At 39.9% G+C, this 27,350-nt stretch overlaps 1 protein-coding gene across 1 annotated transcript in view; it reads right to left on the bottom strand.

Annotated features, from left to right (window-relative positions):
- Positions 1–27,350, bottom strand: part of TG (thyroglobulin) — a 164,370-nt gene that overhangs the window by 13,254 nt on the left and 123,766 nt on the right. The window contains exons 42-45 of the mRNA XM_021298862.2: positions 19,425–19,589; positions 18,513–18,680; positions 11,043–11,224; positions 6,255–6,362 (exon numbers count right to left, since the gene is read on the bottom strand). Of these exons, the coding sequence (XP_021154537.2) occupies positions 6,255–6,362; positions 11,043–11,224; positions 18,513–18,680; positions 19,425–19,589 (623 nt within the window). The remainder of the gene's footprint in view (positions 1–6,254; positions 6,363–11,042; positions 11,225–18,512; positions 18,681–19,424; positions 19,590–27,350) is intronic.

Raw genomic sequence — 27,350 nt, 5'->3', positions numbered from 1 at the left:
CACCATCTCATCAAAGTCATGGGACAGGAACAGCCTACCAACACTGCTCTTTGCGTGAACTGAACGGTTTGTTTCAAGGATAATCAAAAATAATTTAAAATATATATATATATATAACACCACACATCTTAAAAAAGATGGTATTTGATTGCAAGGAGAAAATAAAATAATAAAAGGATAGGTGAATCTATACGAATTTAATGAGCCAATGTAAGGCCTGGTGTGACCTCTGCAGTCCTAGGGATGCGTTTGGCTCATTGTGTCTCCTCACATTACAAAGTCCTGCCAAAGAAGTGGGGGGAAAACATGTAAAAAACAGATGAACATTTTTCTTTCTTTCTTCTTTTCAGGAAAATCAGGACATATGGAAAAAGCTTAACTGCTAACATGATTAACCTGCCAAGTTTATCCACCTTTGTAGCAAACCAGCCCTATAGATACATGTGACTTGCAAAAGTATCCTGGAGTTCGCTGTGCCTTTTCCACTTGGATTACTCCCAATACATGCAATGTTCTACTTTTCATTATAGCTGTGCCAACTGAAGGAAATAAAACTGAAGTAGCAGATAATAAATTCAAGAACCTGAAAGCTCACATTAATTGGAAAAAAAAAATAAAATCGTAGATCTTAATGCAGGAAGAAAGCACTTCAAGCATCTTGTCTGAAGTCCTAAATAACATAGATTACAGAATTTTGTCAGGTAATTACTGTATTAAAAACCTAGTAATAGGCATACTGACACTTGATTGCACCTTTGGGGAACAGAAATAAATGCCTTTGTTCAGTAGGCCTACTCCTGAGCTGAATTAACAGATGAATTTCCTTAAATAGCTAATGCATCCATCCAAAGACCCCAGAGCATCAATGAAGGTCTTTCTAGATACATAGGCTTTGTGCCTATCTTCTAGATTACATTTTGTGGAACCATCTGTCCCAGTGCTGCACAAGCACTTCCAAAAATTGTTTTGTATATTTCTGAGTCTTTCAGCTGAATTTTGGTTAACTTAAAGCTGATTTCTGCTTTTTTTTTTCCTGAGCTTGGTATTTTGCTTTTGCATATTTATGGATAATTTCCAAGATTTGAAAAACCATCTGAGTGATAAAGACCCCAAAACCACTCCATGGGAAGAAAAAACAAATTGTTTATTTCTCAAGCCTCTTGCAACACAGAAACTGTCTGAAGACTTGAGAATGGAATGATGTGGTTGAAGCAGTGGGAGAGTTTTTTCATACCTGCAGCTGGCATAACGCAACAGATAAGGCCAGAGGGATGAGAAGCAATTCCAATAAGAACAAAACAACTTTTAGGAGACAAGAGAGAGTACAGCTTTATAGATAAAAATTACCAGCTGCTGTTCAAGCAAGTGCATTTAGCTACCTAAGGCAACTGTGGTGACTGCCCAGCTATGGAGCCAATGTCCATCTTGTCATTTGTTACCACCTTGCTGGTGTCTTACCTGTCCTCTGTGTTTAAATGAGTTTATTTGAAGCCCAGAAACACACCATTCTGCGTGTGTCGACATTGTGGCCCCCAAACCTATGTGGTGTTTGTATTCATGGACTAACAGCTATAGCCAGCAGAAGAGCATCAAGTGGACAAAAAGTGGTGGACAGATGAAAGGACAGGGATACAATTATTACAAAATCAAGAGTAGAATAATCTCCTTTAATAAAAAGGATATTAAAAACAGAGAGTATCAGCATAGTACATAAAATAAATAGAATAAGGAAAATACTTTGCATAGTTGAATGAGCATATACACAAACTCCCCTTTCCTTCCTCCTCTCCTTTCCTTTCCTTTCCTTTCCTTTCCTTTCCTTTCCTTTCCTTTCCTTTCCTTTCCTTTCCTTTCCTTTCCTTTCCTTTCCTTTCCTTTCCTTCCCTTCCCTTCCCTTCCCTTCCCTTCCCTTCCCTTCCCTTCCCTTCCCTTCCCTTCCCTTCCCTTCCCTTCCCTTCCCTTCCCTTCCCTTCCCTTCCCTTCCCTTCCCTTCCCTTCCCTTCCCTTCCCTTCCCTTCCCTTCCCTTCCCTTCCCTTCCCTTCCCTTCCCTTCCCTTCCCTTCCCTTCCCTTCCCTTCCCCTCTCATTAAGTCTCAGTTTAGAGCCCTTCAATAACAATAACGGCACTTTGCCATCCTGTTACAGCTGATATCTGTCCTCCTTGGTGAGCAGAGCACTGATTTTTATCCACCATCTTTAAGACAGCGAATTTGGCACCACAGTGTGACTTGGGAACTGCTGGTGTGGCAAGCAGTGCTGCTTCATATAATACTCTATGACATTCTATATGCAAAAATCACTCAGAAACCTCTTGAAGGGTTAATGAGGCAAATCTTCATATAGTTAATAACATTATCCTTGTCAAAACATAACTTCTATCACATATTTCTTTACTGTAACTAAAGCTATACTGCAGCCCTCCCCACTAATCCTAGGCAATGCTGAGCAGTCACATTCCTCCTGCATTGTTTAGAATAAATGTTTACTCCAAGGCCTAAGTGTTCTCAGAAAGAGAGTGAGAAAATGGCATCTAGGTTATGTACATATTTTTACCACAGATCATTAAGCAGGAGTTGGCTATGCATCCCACTCCTTATTCAAATAGGGACTGAAGACTAAAACAGACATGATGTTATGCCAAGCTGGGGAGAATACTACCACGTGGAAGAAGATATTCGTTTGCTCTCTGCAAGATCCATTCATCTATATGAAAATCATCAGTTCAGGGTTTTATGTGATTTTCCACATATGTCATAGACATCAGTTTAGCGTGGCCTTTTTAATCCTACCTCTGTATCTATCCATGCTTGAATGTGTGTGTACATTTTAGAAGCATCCAGTTGCACGGGAAACAAGAGCAAATATCAGTACTTTTTGATCTCTACATTTTAACTCTCTGTTCTGTTACATGATTTGGGAGACACACATAAAGCAGGACAGAGGTGACAGAGTAGAAATAGGTGAATGTGTTGCTATACTGTGCCTTATCTTAATTAGTGAATGGCCATTTCTCCAGACAGAATGTTTTATCTAAGAGCAAATTGTCTCCCATTGTTGTTGTTATCTGAACACATGTGTTATTTTAATGTGCTCTTTCCAAGACCCTTCTGAGGTAGCTATTTGTAGTTATTATTAGATAATATATAATTATATTATTATCACCACCATCATCTTTATGATATAGATTACAAACACAAAGATGGAAAAGTCCAAATTCTGTGTGAATTGAGATCTTAGAAAGAATTTAGACACCAAAGAACAAAACAATCATTATTTTATCTCTTATGTTACCCTACAGACATAACACTATAGAAGTTCCCATTTTTACAAGCAAAGGTCTGTATCTCAGCAAACACAGATGTGATTCAATATGAAAAGGGCTGAGAAATAATTTTTTCCTGACAAATTTCTATGAGGGATCAGGAATATCTAATGAGGTCTTCTGCCAGCTACAATGCACTGAGGGAGATCTGATCCAGTATGGGTAATCACGGAATATCATGTATATGCCTACTGTGTGCAAAACATATTGCTGTATATTACATTCATTAACAGAAAGAAATGGCTGTAACAGGGTTCTTCTATTCAGGATTTCAACAGCTAGAGCATTTGCAGGGTCTCAGATTCAATTCTCATTTCTGCTGAGCAAGTTCAGACCCACACATTCTACCTTCCAGTCTATGCTGTAGATTACGTGGCAGAGTATCTATCTGCCTCTGCTCCTCCTCCTATGAAGAGTCACAGTTTTCAAAGAAGAACTTGAGAACTTGAGGACTCATTACTCCAGTGGTTAGGGAAGCCCCTTGGGAGTCAGTGACCTGGTTGCCAGATCTTTCCCAACATTAGTTTATATATGCTACTTGAAGGATGTTTCATGTACTTCATTGGTTTTACTCTCATAGGTCAAACCGCCAATAATATTCCCAAACACCGTGTTTTGTTGGTTTCAGATTACTGAAGGTTTCTCACAGTTTTTAACAGTTAAGGCCACTCTCCCATGTGAAGCTCCTACCCCCAACAGCATCGCTTCATTGTACGCAGTGAGGCTGCCGGACAGCCTGCAATGCACATATAGTATATGGAGAGGGAAATGCTGTAGGACGGGGAGGGAGAGAGGTCACACAGCAAAACTGGGGTGAAGAATAAGGAAGGATTCATTCAAGAATGAATGACAACAATGTTTAAACAAAACTCAGGACCTAGTGTGAGGTCCCTGGGGAAAATGAGGGTATCACTTCATAAATAGTCACATCGCAGTGTCAAATGAGAACCTTTGGTACACAGACAAGCTGAATTCTGTGTTTTCTGTTTAAGTGCTTGCCTTTGCAACCTAAACAACTTTTATTTTAACGGTACATAAGCACAAATAAAGACAAAAGGAGTAAGAATGTAAACACAGTATACCAATTTGAGACCATTTTTTCTTGCAAGTGGCTTAGACTAAGGTATTTGAGCATCTGCCTCATATTCTTACAAGTTTCAGACAGCATATTAGCTTTGTTCTTTTAAAGAGGGTTACAAAAAATGAAATAATAATTTTTTCACTAAAATGTAAACTAATTGGCTTAGAAGACCACTGACAACTTATTATTAAAATGTATAGCTGAGTGCTATGTAAACTGCTACTGCGCTGAAGAATTTGAAGAGATTTAAACATGAGCATAAGAAAAGCCTTAAATGTGACCAGACAGAAGACAAAATTCTCATCAATTCAAAATCATTGCCTCAAAGCTAGTTGTATAAGTTGTATAAGCACCAGTTCATTTACTTTCAAATAAGATGTTATCGTAGATGAGTGGTTCACTGCTTTTCTCCGAAGCAAGAGAAAATTTGCTAGCTAATTTGAGAACACATCTTTTCTTTCTGAATGGGTAGATTTTTGGCATACTGGAGGCTTGGCCCTATTTGGATCCTTGTAAAAGTCACTTATCTGAGCCTATTGGTAGCCAAACGGAGCCCAGCGAACATTCCTGCTGGAGCTGCCAGCAAAATAACAGCTCCCCGAGGATTAACTTCTCCTCAACAGAAAATAAAGCGATCCTCTGTTACCACAGCATAATGGCCTCCATCGGTAACCCAGATCTTGGCTGGCTTCTTTCAAATGCTTTTTCACTACACTATCAGGAAAAAAAAAAAAGCGTAGTTTGCAGGGAACTTCACAGTATCAAATGGTGCCAGTAGGAACCTGCTGTCCCTCCCCTGAGCCCTTTCGGACAAAGCCTGAGAAAAACAAAAGGGTCTCAAAAATCTTTCTTGGAGGGAAGTATGGGGCAGTACAGGGAGCAGGGGCAACCACTGCTCATGCATAGGAAACAGTTATTCATAGAAGAGAAGCATCCCTGTGTGGTTTGCTGACATGCTGTGTGTGTCTAGGGGACAGGAGGGACTACTGTCCCTGCAGTTTCTGATCACTCAGCTTTGGAGAGCAAAGGGTCAGGAGCTACCATGGTATGTCACACAGCAGCCCCAAGTGCTGACCACTGCCTGCAAACCTCTGTCTCTCATCCTCACTTCTGGAAGGGGCTGGCTCAAAAACAAAAGCAGGGAAGGTCACCTTAACAGCCTCTGACTACCAGCTTGCTCTGTGCCCAGGGGAACAAGGCATTTGTATCTCCCACAGGCATCTAGACCTTCCTGTCAAAAATATGATACAGCTTCTCCTGCTGAAAACTTGTCAAGCAAGCTTCTAGCATGAAGGTTGACATAAAGCCTGAGTCTGCAAATGTTCATGTTCAAAAATATTCTTCCTCCCATGAGACAGTCTGCTGGCTGATCATAAGTCACGATGCTGGGGCCAAAAGGAGTAAATCCCAGATCTGGTCCACACCGATGTCCAGTCAGTGTAACTGCACTGACTTCAAAAGGGGGCAGTGTTAAGTTGATTTTGAGTCCTTAGAAAATGCTACCCCATCTACCTTGAGAGCTGTGGGCTCCTGACGACTTAGACCACATTCTGGTTCTTTCTGGGAGGTTTATCAGATACAGAGTAGAAATCTAAAAGGCTATTTGGAACTGTCAAAGACAGGTAACATAGAATAACTTAATTTAGACATCTTACTTGAAGTGCCTCAGTTCAGAAACAACATTCCGATTTAGCCAACAGATAGAAATCAGCTATTAGAACCCAATCCCTCCATTGCTAATCCAAACTGTTCATATTTACATTTATCCATTTACTCCACAGGGTACCCAAACAGACAGCATTTTTTTTCAAACTCTAAATTCAAGAAACATAATAAAATACATCTCCTTACCTGCTCTGTGAGGAGCTCTCAGGTACATGGTACATGAAGACATTTCCTCTGGAGGCAGCAGCCCAGTAACTGGCCATGTTTATGATGGGACATGTGATAAATTGATCACTGATAAAAACAGAGAAGCAGGGAACAGACACAGTCACACAGTAGAAAAAAAGGAAAGAAAAAACCCCACAACCAACAGACCTGTCTCTATACTGACAGCCTTCTTTAAATCTTCCAAAACAGCTCATATCTCTGGCTTCAAGTACACTGAGGGAAGCCACATTCACCGTCTGTGAGCCCATTACAGCTTAGAATTCACTCAAGTAGCTGTATTATGGAGTGTTGAACAAGGATAATGATACTAAATAAACAAGATCTGACACATAAGGAGTATTTCGGCCCAAAAAAACATCGTATTTTAGTCTAGTTTAGTGTGGCCCATGCTTGCAACAGTATAAAACTCCTTATTTTAACACCACTAGGTTGCGATGGCAACTAGCTCATACATTTCCAGGGTTAAGGATCAATAATATCATTATTATTTGGATCTGTGTGATTTTTTTGGATAGAGTTTTCAGAGCTGGATGAGGTAAGAAATTAGTTTTGGAGAGATCATGCAAGGCTTCTAGTAGGGCTCATCAGTATGGAATAGCTAATGCAGCTGCATGTCTGGGAGAAAAATGTTAAACAAGAACAGTGCAATGAGACAGTTAAAAGATTAAATGATTAAATTTATCAGCAGGTATCGCAATACAAAGGTGTGAGTGATGCAAATACATCTGAACTTTGCTAGCTTCCATTGCCTCGAGGAGTAGGGCTGGAAGGTGGGGCAAGCAGTAGCTGAAGGAACATAAGCGGTTCAAGAGGGGCAGGCAGAAAACAGGACACCTTACTGCAAGCTATCTCATAATGATTCCTCAAGACGATATAATATACATAGATATATCACCATTTCTACATGTGTCTGAAGACTCAGCACACTCTTTGGATGTTTTTGTATCCATAACTACAGGAGCACACACAAATATATCTGCTGTAGAAGTGGGAGGTTTCAATTCTCAGTCTAGTGAATCTGAAACAGTAGTTGCTCCTTCAGACTTGGTAGGTAAAAAAAGAATGACTGGTGGCAAGAAAGAACAGTGTCAGATAAGCATAAAAACATGTTGCTATATTTAACTGGTATGATTACAAACAGCACTGTTTGGGTAGCTATCTTGGTTCAGCTGAGTTTATTTTAAGCCCATCTGTGAGACCACAAGCTATGGGCTGACTGACCACAATGCTCTTTGACAGTTATGGTTGACAACACCCATATGAAACGAAAATTGCTGTTGTTCACATGCCTACCAGCATGGCGTTTTACAGGAACAGACAGCCTTTGAAAACTAGGGAGTCTGCGGAGAGAAATGCTCTCGAGAAATGCTTCATGATACATTTCCCTACTTAGAACTGATTCTCAGATGGTGCTATTGGGGAAAAAAAAAAAATCAGCTATTCTGGGAGGTTAAAAAAAAAGTTAAAATTAGTAACTATAAAAATGAAATTGCTGTTTCTTACAGGCACGGAATACCAGAGTTTAAAAAAAAAAATAAAAAAATAAATAAAATATATATATATTTATACCTGGGAAAAATATCAGAGGATTTTAGCAAAACAATTTTAAACGTGGAAATATTATAAAACCACAAAGCAGGCACAACATATGCAGCTTTTAACAGCCACTTAGGTTGCTTTCTCACACTTCATAACATGTTCAAACTTTAGCAATTATTTATAACTTCCTGACATAGAACCTTTCTTGGACTGCACATTTATGCTGGTAGTAAGGTTTTTGTAAAAAAAAAAATAAAATAAAATCAACAAGCAAATAAAAGAAAAATAATAGAACTGAAACCCTCTTTTCTCCATCACGTATGTGATACTGATGTATCTGTAATTCTGTAACCACTGTCTCCCTTCTCTTTCTGCTGTAACTGGTATAATTTCCAAAGTGTTTAGAGAAAGGATTGTCATCAGACATCCTGGTTTCACTACCCATCCTTCTGCTTACTCATGGTGACTATTTAAGCCATTCACTTTGTTCCTTTATCATGTCATTTGCTCTGCATCATAAATAAGCCAGTAATCCCTGTGCCCAGGAGGCTGCTGTGGGGCACCCCGAGGGCTGAGAGCCAGAGGGGATCTTTGTGCATCACATTCCTGCCACAAGCAAGCACCGTGTGACCTGTCGTAGCTTTGCAAAATCAGAGTCTGCACCATGCTGAGCCCTGGGCTGAACGTGGATGATCAAATCATAGAATCACAGAACTGTAGAATAGTTTGGGTTGGAAGGGACCTTCAAAGCTCAGCCAGACCAGCTCCTGCAATGAGCAGGGACATCTTCACCCAGATCAGGTTGCTCAGAGCCCCGTCCGGCCTGGCCTGGGATGTCTCCAGGGATGAGGCATCTACCACCTCTCTGGGCAACCTGGGCCAGGGTTTTACCACCTTCATTGTAAAAAATTCCTTCCTCATGTCCAACCTGAATCTCGCCTCCTTTAGTTTAAAACCATCACCCATTGTCCCTTCGCAACAGGCCCTCCCAAAAAAGTCCATCCTTATCTTTCTTATAGGCCACTTTTAAGTACTGGAAGGCTGAAATGTGACAGCCCTGTGTTATAACAGCTACTTATGGAGATATCTCTGGATGGGAAGAAGAGTTAAAATTTAAGTTCTTCAGTATTTTGTTACAGCTTAAAACCTTACTGATCTGAGTAATGAATTATAGCCCCATGTGTAATGGCAGAGATAGAAAGAGATTAAAGACAAGTTCTGGTTTTAACGCCCATGAACCACAGCGCTTCCCCCTGTGCTGCATGCAGTGGCCCCAGATGCCACACTGATGGGTGGCCTGTCCCTGGGATAGGCTATGAGGCAGAGCAAATGCGGCACAGTGTGAGACTTGAAAAATGGCACAAAGCTCAACCCACAGCATTCTGGCGTGTTTACTCCATGACCTCAATGCACCGGCACACCTGGACCACCCAGAAACCTTCCCCAAACAGATTTGGTCACTGCTGTCTTGAATCAGATGTTTGCAAGTGAATCTTGGCTCCTGCTCATCTCCTGCTTCCTGAGGCTCCCCCGGAGCAACACACTGCAATTTTGATGGACCTACTGAAAGGAAAATCTTGTCTCTACGGCCTCATGGAGGGGCTCACGGTGGGACAAAAAGCTGTAACACTGAGAGCACAGATACCGGGAGCTTGTAGCTATGATGTCCCAGTTTAGAACAGAGACACACTGATTCACATTACCAGTTTACAAAACACATCACTTTAGAAATGTAAAGATTTTTCATAATTAATCTGCTTGTGAAGCAGAGAAAATAATATGGAAGGAGTTTTTTATTTGTTTTCTGAAAATCTGTTCCACTTAAACATTCAGTCCTCGAGTCTGCAGAGGCATGGAAAAGGAGGTAAGGAGATTTCCCCTCCGTTTGCCTCCTTTCAGAAAAATGGGCCTACTCCATCACAGCTCAATATCTCTAACTGGATAAAGCAAAGTGGCTGGCCATGGGGGAGAGAGCAAGATCCACAGTCTTCTCTACAGACCAAACCAGCATGTGACCACAGCTAGAGATACCCACCAGTCTCTATGGCCTACCCTATATACCACGACTGCTGTGGAGTCCTAGTTGATAATGAATCCTCCAAACTGATCATGATCCAGAGCTGCTGGGCCCTGATGCCACATCCATTTAAGAGTCAAAGCTATGCGCACGTACTGGGTGGGGTGAACATGGCCCACTGCTTGCCCTCCACTTCCCAATGGTCCCTTCCCAAAATCTTTCAATGGGAAGTATGGGAGTATATATACTGGAGGGAAGATGCTCATGCATCTGCAGACATTTCATCACAACCTTTTATTTCGAAAGAAGCTGGAAGGCACTGTGAGTTTACAGAGTGTCCTGGTAGATCCAACAAGGCAAGAGTCAGATGTCATATGTTCTCCTTTTGCCTCCACAAGAAGACTTCCTACAGAAGCATCTTACTGCCTGATTCTGCTTTCTCTCACCATAGGAAACCACACATAAAGGGAACAAAATGCAGATTGGGTGACATTTTATAAACTCTGTGCACTGGCATAAATGATTACACAAAACTCAAGGAAATACACGAATAAGCATAAGGGGATTCTTCTGCCATAGGTAAAATGGAGATCAGCAATGCACTGAATGGAGTTGGGAGCCACTTTTCTGAACAGTCATAAATCCTTCACCATTTTATGCACGATACTCATCTGTGGAAAGCCTGACATTGTAAAGAAATATATTTTGCAGGTTTCATAATATAAAAATTAATATAATTGCTGAAATAAAAGTTTTCAAACTTGACTATTCTCCAAATTTCCAAAAACTAGGAAAAGTATGTAATGGTATAATTAAGTGACTGTGAATAAAAGCCGAGTTCTTCTACTGTCACAGGGATGAGAGGACTCAAGGAATATTTGACGCAGGCTGTGCAAACAACCAAGACATCTTTGACATGAAAATTTACACAAAGAAGCATTATTATTCTGAATCAAATATAAGTTCAGGAAAGATAATTCAAATTTTTCTCAGGGCATAAAAGTCAGACCAGTTTCTGTTTACTAGTGACATTGAAAACCTCATGGAAAATGAAAAAATATTCCCTATTTTCTGTTCATTTTTTTGCAAAAATTTCTCAAGTTTTTCAGAATATAAATACACACTTGAGATAAGCAAAAGAAACCTTGTTTAAGCCCAGTCACACAGTTGTAATAGGATGAGTTTCTTACCGGGTGGCATTTTCCAAAGCCCTGGAAAATGATGAATAATCATCAGTTGAGTGTTCAAGGGAGTAATACCATGTAGCTGCATCTTCAATGAATGAGTTGGAGTCTTCTCCTCCCAAAGAATTTTGAAGAGCCTGATAAAAGGCTGTTTTGCTATTGGATCTTCCTTGACTTTCTTCAAATTTCTGAGAACAAAATGCATACATGGAATTTACTAACAAAACCAAAAGATACATTTTTAATGTAAACTCAGATCTCCCTCTGCTGAAATGAGTCCTTTCTGCTATAATCTCTAATTCCTAAGGGAAGAAGTAGGGGATGGTCCTACTTTTTCTCTTCCAAGACTGCCACCAGCCAGCAGTATTGGCTTCTTCAAAACATGCTATATAGCCATTTCATGGCCACATCACTCTGAAGTTTCTGGGAACACCTACAAAGAATAGTGACTGCTACAATGCCTGTATTTATATCTCTTCTGGACTAATATCTGCCTTAGCCCTGGAAGATAAATCCCTTTCATCCAAATCTCAATGAAAGTAGCAGCCATGATGTTCAAATTTCATAACTCCTAAGGCTTTTAGGAGAGATCTAGCTTGAAATGCCATTTTCCTGAGATCTGTGGTCTGAAACTTCTCCTGACATAAAGGCACTTTCCCCAGAGCAGAGTGCCCATGTCACTGCAGAATTACTGGTAGCACAGGGACCATCTCCTATGCCAAACTGCTTATCCAACTTTATTTTTTAACAAAACTAAACACTGCTGGAAGTTTTCAACACAGCTTTCTTTGAGGAAGTTTTTTAGTTTAGCATTTCAGACAATTTTTTTTTTTTTAAAAAAGAATCTATTTCATCTTCAGAAACAGAGTAACTTCATTTAAAAAAAATAAATAAAAGTAACCTGAAATTTCCTGTGCATCAAATCCTTTCTAAAGAGGGTACCTTGCAGGTGCACGCTGGCTGAAACTTGGTATAAGAACTCCAGAGAGAAAGATCTAATGAACCACCTATATTATTTTGGGCAGTCAGTCTGGTGCAAAATAGACTTGTGTCTGCCCAGTCCAGTTACCATAGATGCCTTAGTGAATTTATTATTTTGATGGCCCGCAGCTGGTTTTCATCATGCTGCGAGAAGGTCTTTCCACAACTCTATACAGAAAGTACGGAGGGAATAATTACTTTTCAACAAATTCACAGAAATGAAAGACGGAAAATAAGTCACCATCTGCTGAGACGGAGGCCTGTCCTTACTGACATATTCTAGTGCTTTGTGCATTTTGATTAAGGGACTTTACAAGAGGTTTCAAAAAGCTACCCAATATCATAAGGTCCAAAAATATCTTGGCAAATTTTCCTTGTATTTGTAATAAATTCTTTTGCTAGATTTTGGCCCATGCCATGTGAAAGGAGTCATGTGGTACCAGTTTTAGTAATACAGCTGTACTTTGAAAAAGATCTACAACGCGTGACACGTCACTTCATATGCACAAATGCCACATATGAAACTGCACAGCACATTCGCCTGCAAAATCATTCAGTTTAAATACAGAGAGGACACGTATATTTTTCTGCAAGAAACAGAAATTATCGCCAAAGACCTGACTGCAGATTCACTGAACTCAAAAGCAATCCTCCCATCGGCTTCAGCACACATCAATACACGTCACTATTAACCAGCAGAAGCATTGCTACTGTCTAATTAGGAATCTCTCATTTGGTGACCGGAACTGGTGGATTTAAATAGCAGATATGGATAAGAACAGATGCTTTTCTGTGTCAATGCAAAGGCCAAGCTCCTTCACAAAGCAACTTTCATGCAATAATTTCATGTTGGTTTTTTGTTGTTTGTTGTTGTTCATTTGTTTTAACACATTTGTTACCTTATTCTACACCTGTCATGGATAACTTAAAACAGAGAGAGAAAGAAAGAGGAAAAAAAAAACTTAGAGTATTGATTATGTACCCTAGGAACTGATCCCTCGCTGCCTCATCTACTTTCAACTACCAAATAAACATTACAGTTGAAAACCACAGAGAAGGAAATAGATCATACAAAACATGGTTAAGCTGAGGAACTTCTTGCCACATGGTTTTGCCAATGTCAAAATTGGTGAAGATGAAGTTTCACTAACAAGTTTTTTAATTTAAAAAAAAAAAAAAAAAGTGGATATCTTTTAATTACACAAAGACCAATTCAGGCTAGGAATTCCCTGAGCTGCAAAGTGCTAGAGTTTTGAAGAGCATTCAGCAGAAGTATCAGGTTTGCTTACCCTATTATTACGTACATCCACTCTTAGTCACCGCTGAAAACAGCATTCTGTGCTCAGTGGGCCTTTGATCTGACTCAGTACAGTTGCCCTCAGGTTTTTACTGTGCCCATGTACTAGTTTCTGTGATCTTCAAAATGCCCCTGAAATTCTGGTGACCTTTCTCAGCAATTATTGATGAGAGTGGGGTCCCTAAGATGTGCTGAGTCAGATGCAAGAGGACTCAACAGGCAGAGATGGATGAGAACAGAATCGACATTTGTAGGAGGACATCGTGAGATTTTTCATCCCAACCAGCTCTAAAACAGAACAATCTGAAATACGATGCCTCAAGTGTCACTTTGGCTACAAAGAAATATAACTTAAACCTCTGACTTCAATGTGATAGCACAAAACAAAGCAATGCATTCAAAATAAAACCCATGAAACAGTAAAAAGACAAAGCATGATGAATTTTCTGTGTCCAACAAATGCTTCCCATTAGAAAATATATGACCAAGGAACAATTTTCAAATAGCAGTAGATACAACAGCTGCTACCAAGTTAACAGAAACAGCTGCACATTATGTAAAATAATTTACATTCTGCTAACCTTTACAGAGGTATTAGCAACTGGCCTCACAGTTATAGCGGGGTTTTCAACTTTTTTTTAGAAAGTAAGTAAGAAAATAATTAAAAACAGCAGGTGCACCACTTTCTACTGTCCTGATGGTGCAAAGTGGTCATAAACACTGTCTAAATAATGAGTTATATGATGCTTAATGTTTTTGCTCCTGCAGCATAGCTTCTGGAGCATATGACTGAATCTGGTCCAGTGTCTTATTTTAAAAAAACTTGTAGCAGTTGGTAGACCAAACATTTCCATCTTCCAAGGAGCAAAATGTGCATTTCTGACAAAATAGAAAAGGGATAACACTAACAGAGTATGTTCAGAGCTCAGGTCTTAAATGGCTTTTGATAAACATTGTCACAAAAGACAGTGAAAGACCTGCCAGCCATTCAGCAGAGTATTTCAAGGATCCCTGCCAGTTATAAGATAAAGAGACAATATCAGCCCATTCTCCTCACTGATTGCACTTATCAGGACACTGCTCCCCTGGTCATTACAATTAATAGACATCTATCTGTCATTTGCTGCATGTTGATTAATATCTTTATCCATAAAGAAATTAACTGACTGTAATATAGTGCAGTATGGAAGATCTGGTCTGCGTAGATCCAGTTGCTTACATGGGCTAAACAGACTATATTTCTGTCTATCCACTCCCCTGTGTCCTGATTCCAGGTTTTACAGCCAGCTAGATTTGTACTAAGAAGGGAAAGAAAAAGAAAATACTAAGTGCAGCCTTAGTTTTCCAACTAAAAAGAAAGCTATTAATTCTTGTAATGTGGAGATTACACAGTAGACACAGAACATATGGAGGATAAAAACAAGGCTGTACTGACTTACATGCATATACAAACACATATAGATCAGCATGAGTGACTCTGTATATTTAATGCCAGTAGGAACCATTAGATCTTCCCACCTGAGCTTCACATATAGCACAGGGATAAAATTTTGTCCAGTTGGGAATTGAAATCAACAATTTTAGAGGTTTCTGCTCAGCTGCCCTAATCTGTGACTGTTCAAAGCAGACCCTAAGGGTCTGCCATGGGAATTGAAGTTAACAGGTTCAGGCTTAACCACTCCATATGTCGCATAATGGTGCATTATGGCACCACTTACCATTCCCTTAACAAACTCTGCTCCGATTCTCACTTATTTTCAACCATCTGATGGCTGCACTGGGGATGAGTATGAGGTGATCCAGGAAGTGGTAAATCTGTTTCAGTTCACATGAATAAGCATTCAAGTGAATGCCACAAAACGGTCATTTCCACAGGCAAGACTGAGCACAAGTATTCAGTATACTCTCTGCTGCAAGCATCACTGAGAGACCTCAGCCTTTAATTGTAAACAAATCAAACATAAATGTTTTGCTAGCACATAAGTGATGCCTTCTGTGTCTTCATTTCATTTATAATAGTTAAGGTCTTAACAGGCACAAGCACAGTGTTGCAGTGGGAATACAGACTCCCAAAATGACCAACTGCCAGTCCCAACATAACCAGCTGCCCCCACAGAACAACGTGGTGACAATTGGATTTACCACCTTCAGGTCTGGTTGCAATCTAGAGGTTTTACCCTCGCTCCTATGACTCAACTGCTAAGACTTTATAAAACTTACATGCAACTCCAGTGTAAGGTGATAAGATTTGCATCACATCTCAAGCATACTCGCATCCAAAGGGCTAAAAGTGTCTCCTCACCATTTACAGGGCCAGTATTAATACAGCAAGACCAGGATTAATAGACCAAGACCTTGGATGAATTTGCCAGCACAACTATTCCGAGGAACTGCTGAAACAGATTAGCAGGGATTAAATTTTTCTATCCCGCCACTCTTTGCACCTGACTACACTGAAATCAGTCATCTTAAAGGAGATGGAGATTAAGGACTTTGACAACTCCATTCACTTGCCACAGGACCTTTTAGCTGTGCCATTTATCTATGCAAATACATGCATGGTTCTTCTCTCTACAGTGTTGGAAGATATCAACAGATGGATTTTCACCCCAGGGAGGTTTGGTCCCGTCTTTGTAGAACAGGTTAAATAGCTTGGCCAGAGTCAGAAGCAGAATGGGAACTATGTCTTGGTTTCCAGACTTGAGCTCAGTGCTCTGTCCACCAGCTAAGCCCTTCCACTTTCCTTAGTATATCAGTAAAATCAGCTTTGAGTTTTCTCAGAGAGATGCAAGCCAGATCTATCTCAAGGGAACCCTTAAAATGAATAAAATGGAAGAGCAGGACACAGCATGGGTTGTCTCTAATACTTCTTCCAGGTGTATGTGGTGGGGAAAGGACAATTAGCACAGATCAAAGATCCTTTATAACATTATGACAGAGGAAATGGGGCACATACTTCTCTGTAACGGCCACCACCCACACCAGTTTCTGACACTTCAGATAAATATATCTGTGGCCTATTCGCGAATTTATCATCTGACTTTGGCTGCAACCACGCAAGGTCATGTTTATGATGTAGAAACGCTCTTGTTCTTAAATGGCTCACTGATGGAGGAAAGATTACAGTTTTCCAGCAATTAATAATTTAACAAGGAAGAAATCAGGAAATTTTAACCTTGTAGTAAGGCCTTAAGAAAGCAGTCCAAAGACAGAAATACAGTCTGGTCAAAACAGTCATATTCCCTCAAGCCCTAAAAACCTGAAGACATGAGAAAACAGAAATAGAGGAAAATGTGCAGAAAAAAAGTCATCAGTTCTTACTGAGAACAAGAAAATAGCTTAAGGAAGTCAAAAGGAAAACAAACCAAAACAAAATATAACCAGCTACCACAAACATTAGGAATTCTCTGGAGCAGAGATAGAATCTGACTGACAGCAGTAGCACCAAGTAACGTATGTACTATTATAATAGCTAGTAAAGAAGTTAACTATCCTTTTAAGTAAGGGTAGTTAAACCCTTGCCAAAGGAAACCAGAATATCTCCAACAGCAGGGCATTTTAAAACAAATCTCTCAGGTTGAGGTAGTTATGACCATTTCCTAGGGTTGAGTTGCACCAACTTTTTTTAGTTCATTTCTGATCTTATTTTCTGCAAGCTTGTAAATGAAGAAGATATTCCAGACTTTCTTTTTGGAAAGGCAACACTCCACTACTGATCTCTCAGTTATGAGTGTTTTTTCCTTTTAATTTCAACCTTACAATGTTGCTTTTAGCACTTTTTGTTGGCTTTTAGCGCTTGTAGCATACTTTAACACCATGATTTCTTGCATAATTTCTAATACATCATGGAATTTAATTTTGGTTTTGCAGACAACTGTCACATGTGGGAATAGTGGCAAAGGAAAGAATTTCACTTCCTAGTCTTCATCACACAACTTGTAATGAGGTTACTGAAGTTTATTCCCCTCTCACAAGGCTGGATCGTTATCTGCAGACCTCCAGCATCACAGTCTGTTGCCTGCCTGATTTCCTCTTTTCATTGATTCCACAAGAGAAAGGCACATTGAATAAGAGCAGGAAACTTCTGACGGATACTAAACAAGTACTATGAACTTTATTCGGGTGGGTCAAAACCTCTTATTTCAAAGGAGTAATTTTGTCATTAATTCTGAAGTAAATCAGTCAATGTATTATTGGTTAGCCATAAAAAGAAGGTGGATTAGGCTTTCACTGCCTCCTAAGAGATGAAATCCACGCAGTTACAGAAATACAGCAACAGACCTGCAGTTCACTTCGATAACTCTCAAAATAATCCCTGCTGTGTTACATTTTCCTGTTGATTTCTTAACGTATATCTGAGCACACTGGAACATCTAAATTAATTCACCGGTGTTAAACAGGGAAGGGCAATTGTTCCTATCATGGAGAAGGACAAATGGACTAGAAGAGGTTCATATGGTGTCTCAAGAACAGACAGTGCCAGAGGGTTTACAAGAAGACACAAAATCGTGCTGGGTAGACCTTCATGTTTTTGAAGACTTTCAGGTCCAAAGCACAGCATGGACACAATGCTTTTCATTGTTTTAATTTCAGTTTATGCACTAAAACCTTAGCCCACACATCAGGCCAGTGCTAGTCTTAGTCATAGCTAGTCCATATTCAGAAATACCTTTATAAGAAAACTTACTTCTTAAAGGCAATAGAGAAAAAAGGTTGCTGGAAAAAAACAAAAAACAAAACACAAAAAAAAACAATAAAACAACAAAACAAAACCAAAACCAAACAAAACAAAAACACACACACAAAAAGAACCAAACACATTGGCATGGGAAAGCCTAACTTAGGCCTGCTGCACAGTTATGAGCTTGCTTTATTCCTTGTGATGTTCAGCTGAGATTGCAATAAAAATAGAATTTTAGAGACAGTAAAAGATACTACTGCTTCTTAATACATGGTTAATCTCTGCTGATCTCTTACCTTTTCAAATCTCCCCCCTAGCATTAATCAACAAATCTAATAATTCTATTAATCAGCCTAAATAGGACTAGGTGGAGATGGGCAATGCCTTTGCATATTTGCTTGGAGTATAATTCACAAGCTGTAGAAATCAAAAAGCATCTCACTGGCTGCATATGATTACTGTCATCACTGTAATAATATTAACGCCATCAGTTCATTAACGGTGAGCCTCTTCCTACCTTAATTGCCTTAGCTCTGCTGATCAACCCATCTTGCTGAGCGCTTCCAATGAGCAGATCTACTTTCCGAAGTCGAGGGCGCTGCAGGGCTTTAGCTAAAGGTTCCTGAACGTAAACTCCATCCATCACTGGTCCCCAGTACTGGAATGGGCCGCTTATAGCTAGGAGCTAGGTTAGCAAAAAAGCAATAACATTGCCGTTAAATTAGTTTACCCATGTCATTTCCCTTTTACTCTTGCTTCAGATAACTGAGTGATAGCCTTAAAGTGAACAAGTGATCAGTTAATGTAAGTGCAAAGTCATTATTGCCAGGAAGCAATGCTTCTTCTGACTGTCTCAGTGGGTGAAGCAAGCTGAATAGGCCAAGATAATTGATGGTGTTATAGTCATAAAAATAATGTTTTAAATTAGGGATTGGCAATACGCTGATCCTGATTGAAAAAATGTATTGCCACTGTTTTAATTTGTGGGTAAAGGATTCACCTCTAGAATCACTTATATTGCAGCTTTCACAAGTCTCCCACTTAGGAGACAATGCACTGATATCCCTCCCCATTTTCTTTCTGCAAAACTGAAGCTACTGAAGCTACAGACACTTGATTCCCCTCCAGGAAAACACCCAGGGGCAGACAATAGGGCACATAAAGAAGTAAAAAAATGAAATTTATTTTAATTTTGGAAGTTGTGATTAAAGTAGTGTAAAGGGATTTTAATCTAGCGGAGAATCAAGCTGTGAGTATTCATAGGTCAGAGGTGGATGTCACAGACATCAGCATCACTCCACCAAAGTTAGTCCAGTTCCTTTTTCACAGAAATTCAGCCTACTTTATTTTTTGAGCTTCTGCACATCTGCATGTCAAAAGAAACCTCTTTTGATCCCTCATCAACAACATACATTTTGCAATGGTGTACCTTAGTCTGTGCATCATTGAGGACACGAGCAGGCAACTGGCGGAGGCAGGCTACAATTTCCTCACTGGTGGATGAAGGGCATCCCACATCATCAGCCAGGACTGCTGCTTGGATCTGTGCTCTCCTCTTACTAATAATGGATGCTGGAGAAAAAGCTGAGCCTCCCTGGAAAAAAAAGACAATATCAATCAGCACATGCTGTCAAAATACACGGTCCCCTGGTGAAGGTAGAAAAGATAGGAAGCAAAATCTGCCTAGTTGGAGAATGTAAAACACTGGCATTTCAATCATAAGAAGCAAGTTCTAAGGAACAAAGCAAAGGGGAGGAAGGATAAGTTTGGCCTTTTCCAGCTCTGCCATGGTTATTTTGGAAGACCTCTGAAAATTGTCTATGTTCTAACCAAGTCACAAATCTTTCTGAAAACTTTGCTGGAAGGAGACACATTCAGACAGGAGTGAATACAAAGAGGGTGCTGTGAGGCACATCAGGGAATGGAAAGCACATCTTACAAGAGGAGACTAAATAGAGTTTTACTTCCTTAACCATGGTAAACAAGGACTGAGAGTAGGCATGGTCTTTATAAATGAATCCATGCAGAAGATCTATTTATACCTCAGGACAATGCTGGTTCAAGGCCAAGTGGGCACTAAATATTCACAGTGAATGTAAATAAATTTAGGCTAGAAACTCTGGGATAGCTAACCCAAGGAGCACTGAGGGTTTAGAAAAGTTATGAGCAGATGTAGTAGGAACAAAAGTCTAACCCAAGCTTCAGAAGATTTACCAGAGCCAAAGCCCATCAAAATCAGATCCAATCTCTAGCCCAGACTCTTTATTTCTTTCCTACAGCTGTGCCAGCATGGAGAAGGTCCTCACTGAGAAAAGATAGTACAATATTGTTGAGTAACCATAAAAACTACTGATTGAAAATACAGATAAACTAGTATAAATCTGATAAGATCTGACCTAGAACAGAAAGGAAAGGCTGGAATAGTTCTGACATGGTTCAAATGACTAATTTCCAAACATCCACACAAGTCTACTATAACTGCTTAGCTTTCGTGTTCTAAAAAAAAACCCAAACTCTAGATGCATGATATGAAAGACTCCGATCTCTTCAACCGATTAAACTACTTCTTACTGAATTTGCTCAAAGCATAACTAGAAGCCTGAAAAAGCATAAAACCAGGAGGAAGTCGAAAAGAAACAGAAAACAAACAGCAAATCCTTAATTTGAAATTGCTTCAAACCTTTGAGCCTGAAGAACTCAGTGCAGTCTTGGCCAGCACCTCAGACTTTTTGTATATTTCAAACAAGCAGATCCATTGATACTAATTGGATAGCATTGCTCACAACTGGAGAAATTGCTTTCCAAAAAATAAATAGAAAGAGGTTATTGTTTGGATGTAGAGATAGTCTTTTTAGTTCATTGCATGCAGAATTTCCAGTGCTACTACCTTCCTGAGAGGTTTCTCTTCCTTTTTAGGGGATCTGGAAAACAACCACTGTTACTAGCTTAAAGGTGGAGATGTAGATGGTTGCAGATAAGCAAAGGAAAAAGCTAAGACTGTCGATCTTTGGGCACTAGAAGAGACCTCTCTGGTTTTAAGAGGGCTGAAAGACTAAAGCAGAAGAAAAAAACACCACTTGATCTTATTCCTCACTTCCGCCCTCAATTTAGACTAGAACCTGAGTGAGCAATGGCCTTTATCCTCACGTGGGATTTGCGGTGGCCCATTTTGTGTTTGTAAGGCACGACATTTACCAGCTGCTGACTAGGGGCACTGACTCAGTTGGTCATGAGAGAGAGAGAAAAATATCTTTTCTGAGAGCATCTCTGTGTGTGGGTGCGTCCCCAGGATGATGAATGAGAACAAGCTCGAAAGAACTATGACGGGTGAGACTGGAAAAGGGATAACACGGCACGCCAGCTTCCTTCAGAAGAGTTGCTTCCTTGTTTTTCATTTGAAGCAAGGAATTATGTGTCTCCTTGGTATAGCAGAGAAATTAGATCTAGGATTGCACAATATTTATCCGCTAATCTGGCAAACATATTCTTCAACATCAGCTCTGAAAGTGCGCAGCATATTTTATCAAGTACCTCTAAATAACATTCACTTCAAATCAAACCAAACAAAGCCATAAAAAATTAAAGGGCTTCAAGTTTCCCTAATTTTGAAGTTTCCCAGATTTTGAAAGTGGCAGTTTCTGTGGAAGTTCTGGATTTGCTTTATTAAAAGGCTAAGTTTGATAGGGAGAGTACTGAGATCAGATGACATACAGAATCCAAAAATGCACTGTGACCAAGAAAAACATCCTAGTATGTGCTTGATTTTGAACACATCTCCTCCCAGGGATTTTTAAAGCTTTGCAAAGTTCCCCTGTCTCTGAGATGCAAAACTTCCCTCAGGTCAAGTAGTGGGTCAAACAACTGTGGCAAAAAGTTCTGGACAGACGTGTCTTACAAGTCCTGTCTGCAGAGGGAGAGCTGAAAGCCTGGACAGGCAAATCTTCATCTCACAGCACTGGATGTGTATGGGCTTAGATTATCGTATCATTAGATATGATCCAAGCTCAAGAAGTAAAAGAAAAACCCAAAACTTTTGCAAAACTGTTTGTGATATGAGTTCAAGGGGAATAGTACTTGCTTGAAGCTTTATCCTGGCTGTGGATATTTTCACTTCTTTGCATGAGTGGTTAGAACAGGTTTACATGCTCCTCTTTATTCTGTTTTTATTAATTCTGTTTTCCATGGTAATGGCCACTTCCTCAATTGGTTTTGTTTTCTGCTGTTTTTTGGTTCATCGGTTGTTTTTTTATAACATCCACATTCAGGAAGCATGTCTTGCATTTGGGGGTTTGAAAGAGATGTGGTATCCGCTACTGTTATTCATGTTTAATTTTTGTTCGGACTGGAAGTGGGTGATAGAGGAACTTACAACATCATTCCAGTAGTATTTGGAAGCAATACTGTTATGTTCCCTCCCCTGGTACATCTGAAATATGTTTCAGGCTCTGGAAACAAGGCCACTCATACCACAGAAGTTAGGCAAGCAAAACTGTACCAGTTCTCTGTTTTTCAAATTCACATCACAATTCAGACTCATTGTTTTCTCGTCCTCACCAAAAAAACCTCAGGAACAAATAAGTGAGAGCAGAAGCTGGAGACTGCCCAGAATCAAATTTCTTCCTTTTTGAGCCTGCAGATTTCACATTAAAAATAAATCTTCCTTAAACACTGTAGCCACATTAGAGGCAGGCTCAGGACACAGAGGATAACATAGCTGCACTCAGTGTTTCTGTTGGCCTCTTTCCCTTCAAAACTATAATTTATTTGTGTGATTAGTCCCAGAAACCTGTAATGAAGGAGTTGTGTGCTTTAAAAAATAGGACTATTCAGGAAGAAGCAGAAATACAAGAGGGACTGTTCATTTCCATTACTTGACACCCATATTACTATGAACATGGCAGAATCATGAATCGGGAAACCAAAAATCATGAGATCAGCTTAAAAATAACAAACACTGTGTTCTTTTTGTTAGTCCTCTGTTTTTTAATTATCCAGGAATTCTCCTGTACCTATTGACACAAGAGCTAAAAAAATCACTTTTAAAACTAACAGCTGAGAACTTACCCTGTGGAGCAGTTTTTTGATAGCAAACCTCTAATCAATATGAGATATACAATAAAATTATGAACATTAGTCATCTTGCCGTCACAGGGTATTTCTTATCTCAACATTGTTTAGAAGCACTTGACAGGGAACTGAAGCCACAGGCAGTTCTTGTTTCAGCTGTCCTTACAGATTGACCTGTTGTCATCAGAGGAACTTCCAATGACATTTTTGACAATGACCCGGATCAAAACATTCAGTACTGGACTGCTGAGAAGAAGCAGTTGCAGCTGCATTGCACAATCCAAAACAGTAAAATTACACTGTCCTCCTAAACTCTTAGGAAAGGTGGGAACATTATGATAATGGTTGGGCAATAATGCCTACTGTAACAAGTTATGGCATTGAAAATGGAAGGCAAAGCTTTCAGTATTATTTAGTTCAGGGACCAGCAGATTCATAAGCATTTATTTATTTCTGTCACAAAATTAGAAGTTAAGCTAGACAGTAGAAACTCAGATACTAGGAAATGTTGCAGCTCACAATAGTGAGTAGTTTTCCTATAGGAAAGATGCGGACAAACTTTTTAGCAGGGCATCTTGCAATAGGACAAGGTGTTTTAAAGTGAAGGATGGAAAATTCAGGCTAGACATGAAGAAGAAATTTTTTACAAGGAGGGTGGTAAAACACTGGCCCAGGTTGCCCAGGGAGGTGGTGGATGCCCCATCCTGGAGACATCCCAGGCCAGGCTGGATGGGGCTCTGAGCAACCTGATCTGGGTGAGGGTGTTCCTGCCCATTGCAGGGGGCTTGAGCTGGATGAGCTTTGAAGGTCCCTTCCAACCCAAACTGTTCTATGATTGTATGATTCTCTGATTCAGTGATTATGGTGAATGTAAATCAGGATTACATGAAGAAGAATTCTTGTTTGGTGTTAGGCTGTCATCGGCTGAGGTGAGGCTGGTACCTCTTGCAAACTTCTCTCTTAGGACATCGTAGTTCACAAATCTGCACTGGTGCTACCCTGTCCACCCCAATTCTCCCTACACTCCCTGGGCACATCTACTTATTCTTGCCTAGTCAAACACTAGCTTTCTGCTTCAGATGTCTCACAGTTCAGGAGCTTGTAGTTAAATAACACCTCTTGCTGCTATTCCACTGAGATCATAAAAGAATATATGGGCTATACCAGTAAGCTGTACCTCTGCCTCCCAACACACCTGGAAAAGACCACTGCTGTAGAAACTGCAACGTTGAATGTCTTTTCAACCCTCATTTACTCTGGAAACTCACTTCTGCAAAGATTTTCAAAACCGATTCACAACAGACCTAATGACTAGAAACTTCACTGCAATTAGTTTTTATCACCCTCTGTAAACCCAAAACGTTCTTTCTCTCCTCACATCATGACCTCCAGTTTTTCCAACCTGACTTGAAACTGAAAACCCTGCTTGAGCCACGTTTGTCTCTTTAATGAATGCACTCCTTTCACCTTAATGCAGTTTCTCTGATGGCTACAAGGCTGCAGACTCCTTATGGAGAAGGTTTTCTGTGTGCCCAGAAGCATGCTGTAGACCAGGGGTGTCAAACTCATTTTCACCGGGGGCCACATCAGCCTCACGGTTGCCTTCAAAGGGTCAAATGTAATTTTAGGACTCCTACATTTATGCAGTCCTAAAATTACATGCAGCCCTTTGAAGGCAACTGCTATAGATTATACAAACAGCAACAACAGTAACACTACCCAGAAAGAGAGATCAAAAAATTTCCAACTAAAACAGTCAAACCAATTAAATCTCCAGATAATTCTACTTTCCCAAAAGAGCCAGCAGTACAGCAATATTTTCTTGGTTAAAGATGATAGGCACTCTCCAGGCTCAGATGCATGCAGTTTCAAGCCAGAAATATCTGTCAGACCATCATGTTTGACCTCCAGGTAGCTAAGGCTCTTCCATTTCCTGACTGCTGAGCTCAGGTGCTTCCTATCACTTAAAACACAGCTTGTGTTTCACTAAAGCCTGATCTTGCATGAGGCATTTAAGCTAGGCTCAGAGGCAGTGAGAAGTGGATACCACAATCTTCTCCCTTGCAGTTCATGCCTGAAAGTAATCACTCTATTGACAGAAAACTGCACCTTATTTCTGTTTGAGGTTGCCTTCAGTTTCAGTTAATGTCAGATTAAAGGGACTGTTCATACCCTGTTTTTTCTCCCTGAAAAAATAAGCAAGCTGCAACTGACTCCTTACCTCTTATTTCCAATTAGCTTAACAGATTGTTCTCTAAAAGACTGGATATAAAATATTTTCAGCGCTGGATTTCAGTATCCTGCATTTCTGTTCCTTAGACATCTAATTCAGCGTAGCGTTAAGTGCTCACAACACACCAAGGTTGCAAAGCTCTATGTGAAGATGTTAATGTAATTTTTTCCAGGCGTTCAGATAAAACCCGTCTTCAAAAACTTGGAGGACTAAAAATCTTTGGAACCAGCTCATGGAGTCTATATCATCACAGCTAAGGAGCTATGTGGCTGACATATGGAAAACACTAACCAGGAACTGGCAGGTCAGTCCAGAAATGGAAAGGGAGACTGATATATACATTTTTCCCTCCATAACCATCTAGTAGAATTGTGATTTGCAGATAAAAATGGGGGAAAGCAGAGGGTCCTTTCTCTTTTGTCAAAAATAGTGTTTTGAAGAAGGAGGATTTATTTTTTATATATGAGTCTTGGCAAATCCCTTTCTGCTGTAATCAGAGGCAGTCCTGCAAGTGCAACGTTCCTCTCTCCAGTGACTCACTGGATGCCCGTGTCAGGTTAGTGACTTTAATAACAGGATATGAATACTTTTAAAATGACATATAAAGCCTCACTCAATTCATATCAAAACTTTTTTCTATTTAGATGTAAACATTGCTTTATCAGTTATCATTTAGAACAAGTTATTAGCTGAATGCACTGAAAAGGTAAACTGTGTCTCACCATTGCACAAGGGTAAAGAACCACCAGAAACAGGCAGAAATGACACAGAAATGGAGGATTTTACTTCTCTGTACTGCAAATTCATCAGTTCCTCTACATGCCTGGTAGAAACCACGGCTGAGATTTATTGTGTTTCCAGTGGAGCGTGTTCTATCAAGAAAACAGAACCTCCTCTTCAGTGTGACAAATCATTCCTGCTCAGCTTGAGACCTGCCCCATTGGTGACTGCATCTTGGAACATAACCTGACTTCTTGCAAAGGCTCAAAGACAGTGAGATCCAGCCCAAGGCAGATATTGGTGAGAAGGATCAGGAAAAGCCAGAGCTCTGCCCCTGCCTGTTTTCACGTGTGGTGCAGACATCTCTCAACCTGTGATCTCTTAGTGCTTACAAAAACATTGTACATCCATTCAGTAAGTGCTGTTAGGAAACATGCATGACACATCCCTGCAGTTCAAAGAAAGCAATAAAGTCCTAAACAATCAAAATACAACCAGTGGGGATAATCATGGTGCATTATAGTAAAAACAGCTCCCCAGAGCACTGGCTATAACACTGGCACGGCTCTGTGTTGTAGACTGATTTGCTTACCAAGATCCCTAATGCTTTCCTGTCCCTTCAAGGTGAGGACTGCTAGTGCAGCCCATCAAAGAGAAAGGATATTCTCCTGAAATTACTATAGCTCCAAATTTTGGCAGAGGTTTAGGAATTTGATCGCTGTCTCCTGGTTCCAATAATGCTTACAGAACAACTCCCACACTTGTCAACTTTTAGTTTTCATCATCAAACATGCTGGCATTACAATGAGCATCTACTCACAGCTGCTCTGGCATGCAGTAGGAACTCTGCTTGGGTTTTCTGGTGGGTTGTTTGTGTTTTGCTTTTTGTTTGGTTTTTGTTTTTTTTTTAATTTATTTTACTATTCAAAATCAGGTTTATGAGCTTCTCAGATCACAATTTGATCATAAAAGCAAAGGTCAAACCTTAATAAATCCCTTTGACTTCTATATTTATATCTGCAGTACTATATTCCTTGAGTGACTTTAGTCAGGTTATTTAACAGGCTGGTATCTTGTTTTCCACATCTCAGACACTGAGATGAGTGAGGTCCTGTGGCTCTTGCTTCTGCACTTTGTACAATTGATGTGAAAATGTGCTTCATAGACAGGATTTCACTCCACATTCTTTCATTGCTGAAACTGAGCTTCAATTATTTGCAGACAGAGGTGTTTTGGGGTGCAAAGTAAAGAAAAAAGCAAACCTTGCATTCCCATTCAGGCTCAATAAGAATGGAAAACAAAGTTTTGTGCCTCTTCCTGTCTGTCTGAAAAAAA

The sequence above is a fragment of the Columba livia genome, chromosome 2 (genome assembly GCF_036013475.1).
Source record: "Columba livia isolate bColLiv1 breed racing homer chromosome 2, bColLiv1.pat.W.v2, whole genome shotgun sequence".
Taxonomy (NCBI): Eukaryota; Metazoa; Chordata; class Aves; order Columbiformes; family Columbidae; genus Columba; species Columba livia.
This window is presented reverse-complemented; position numbering and strand designations above follow the sequence as displayed.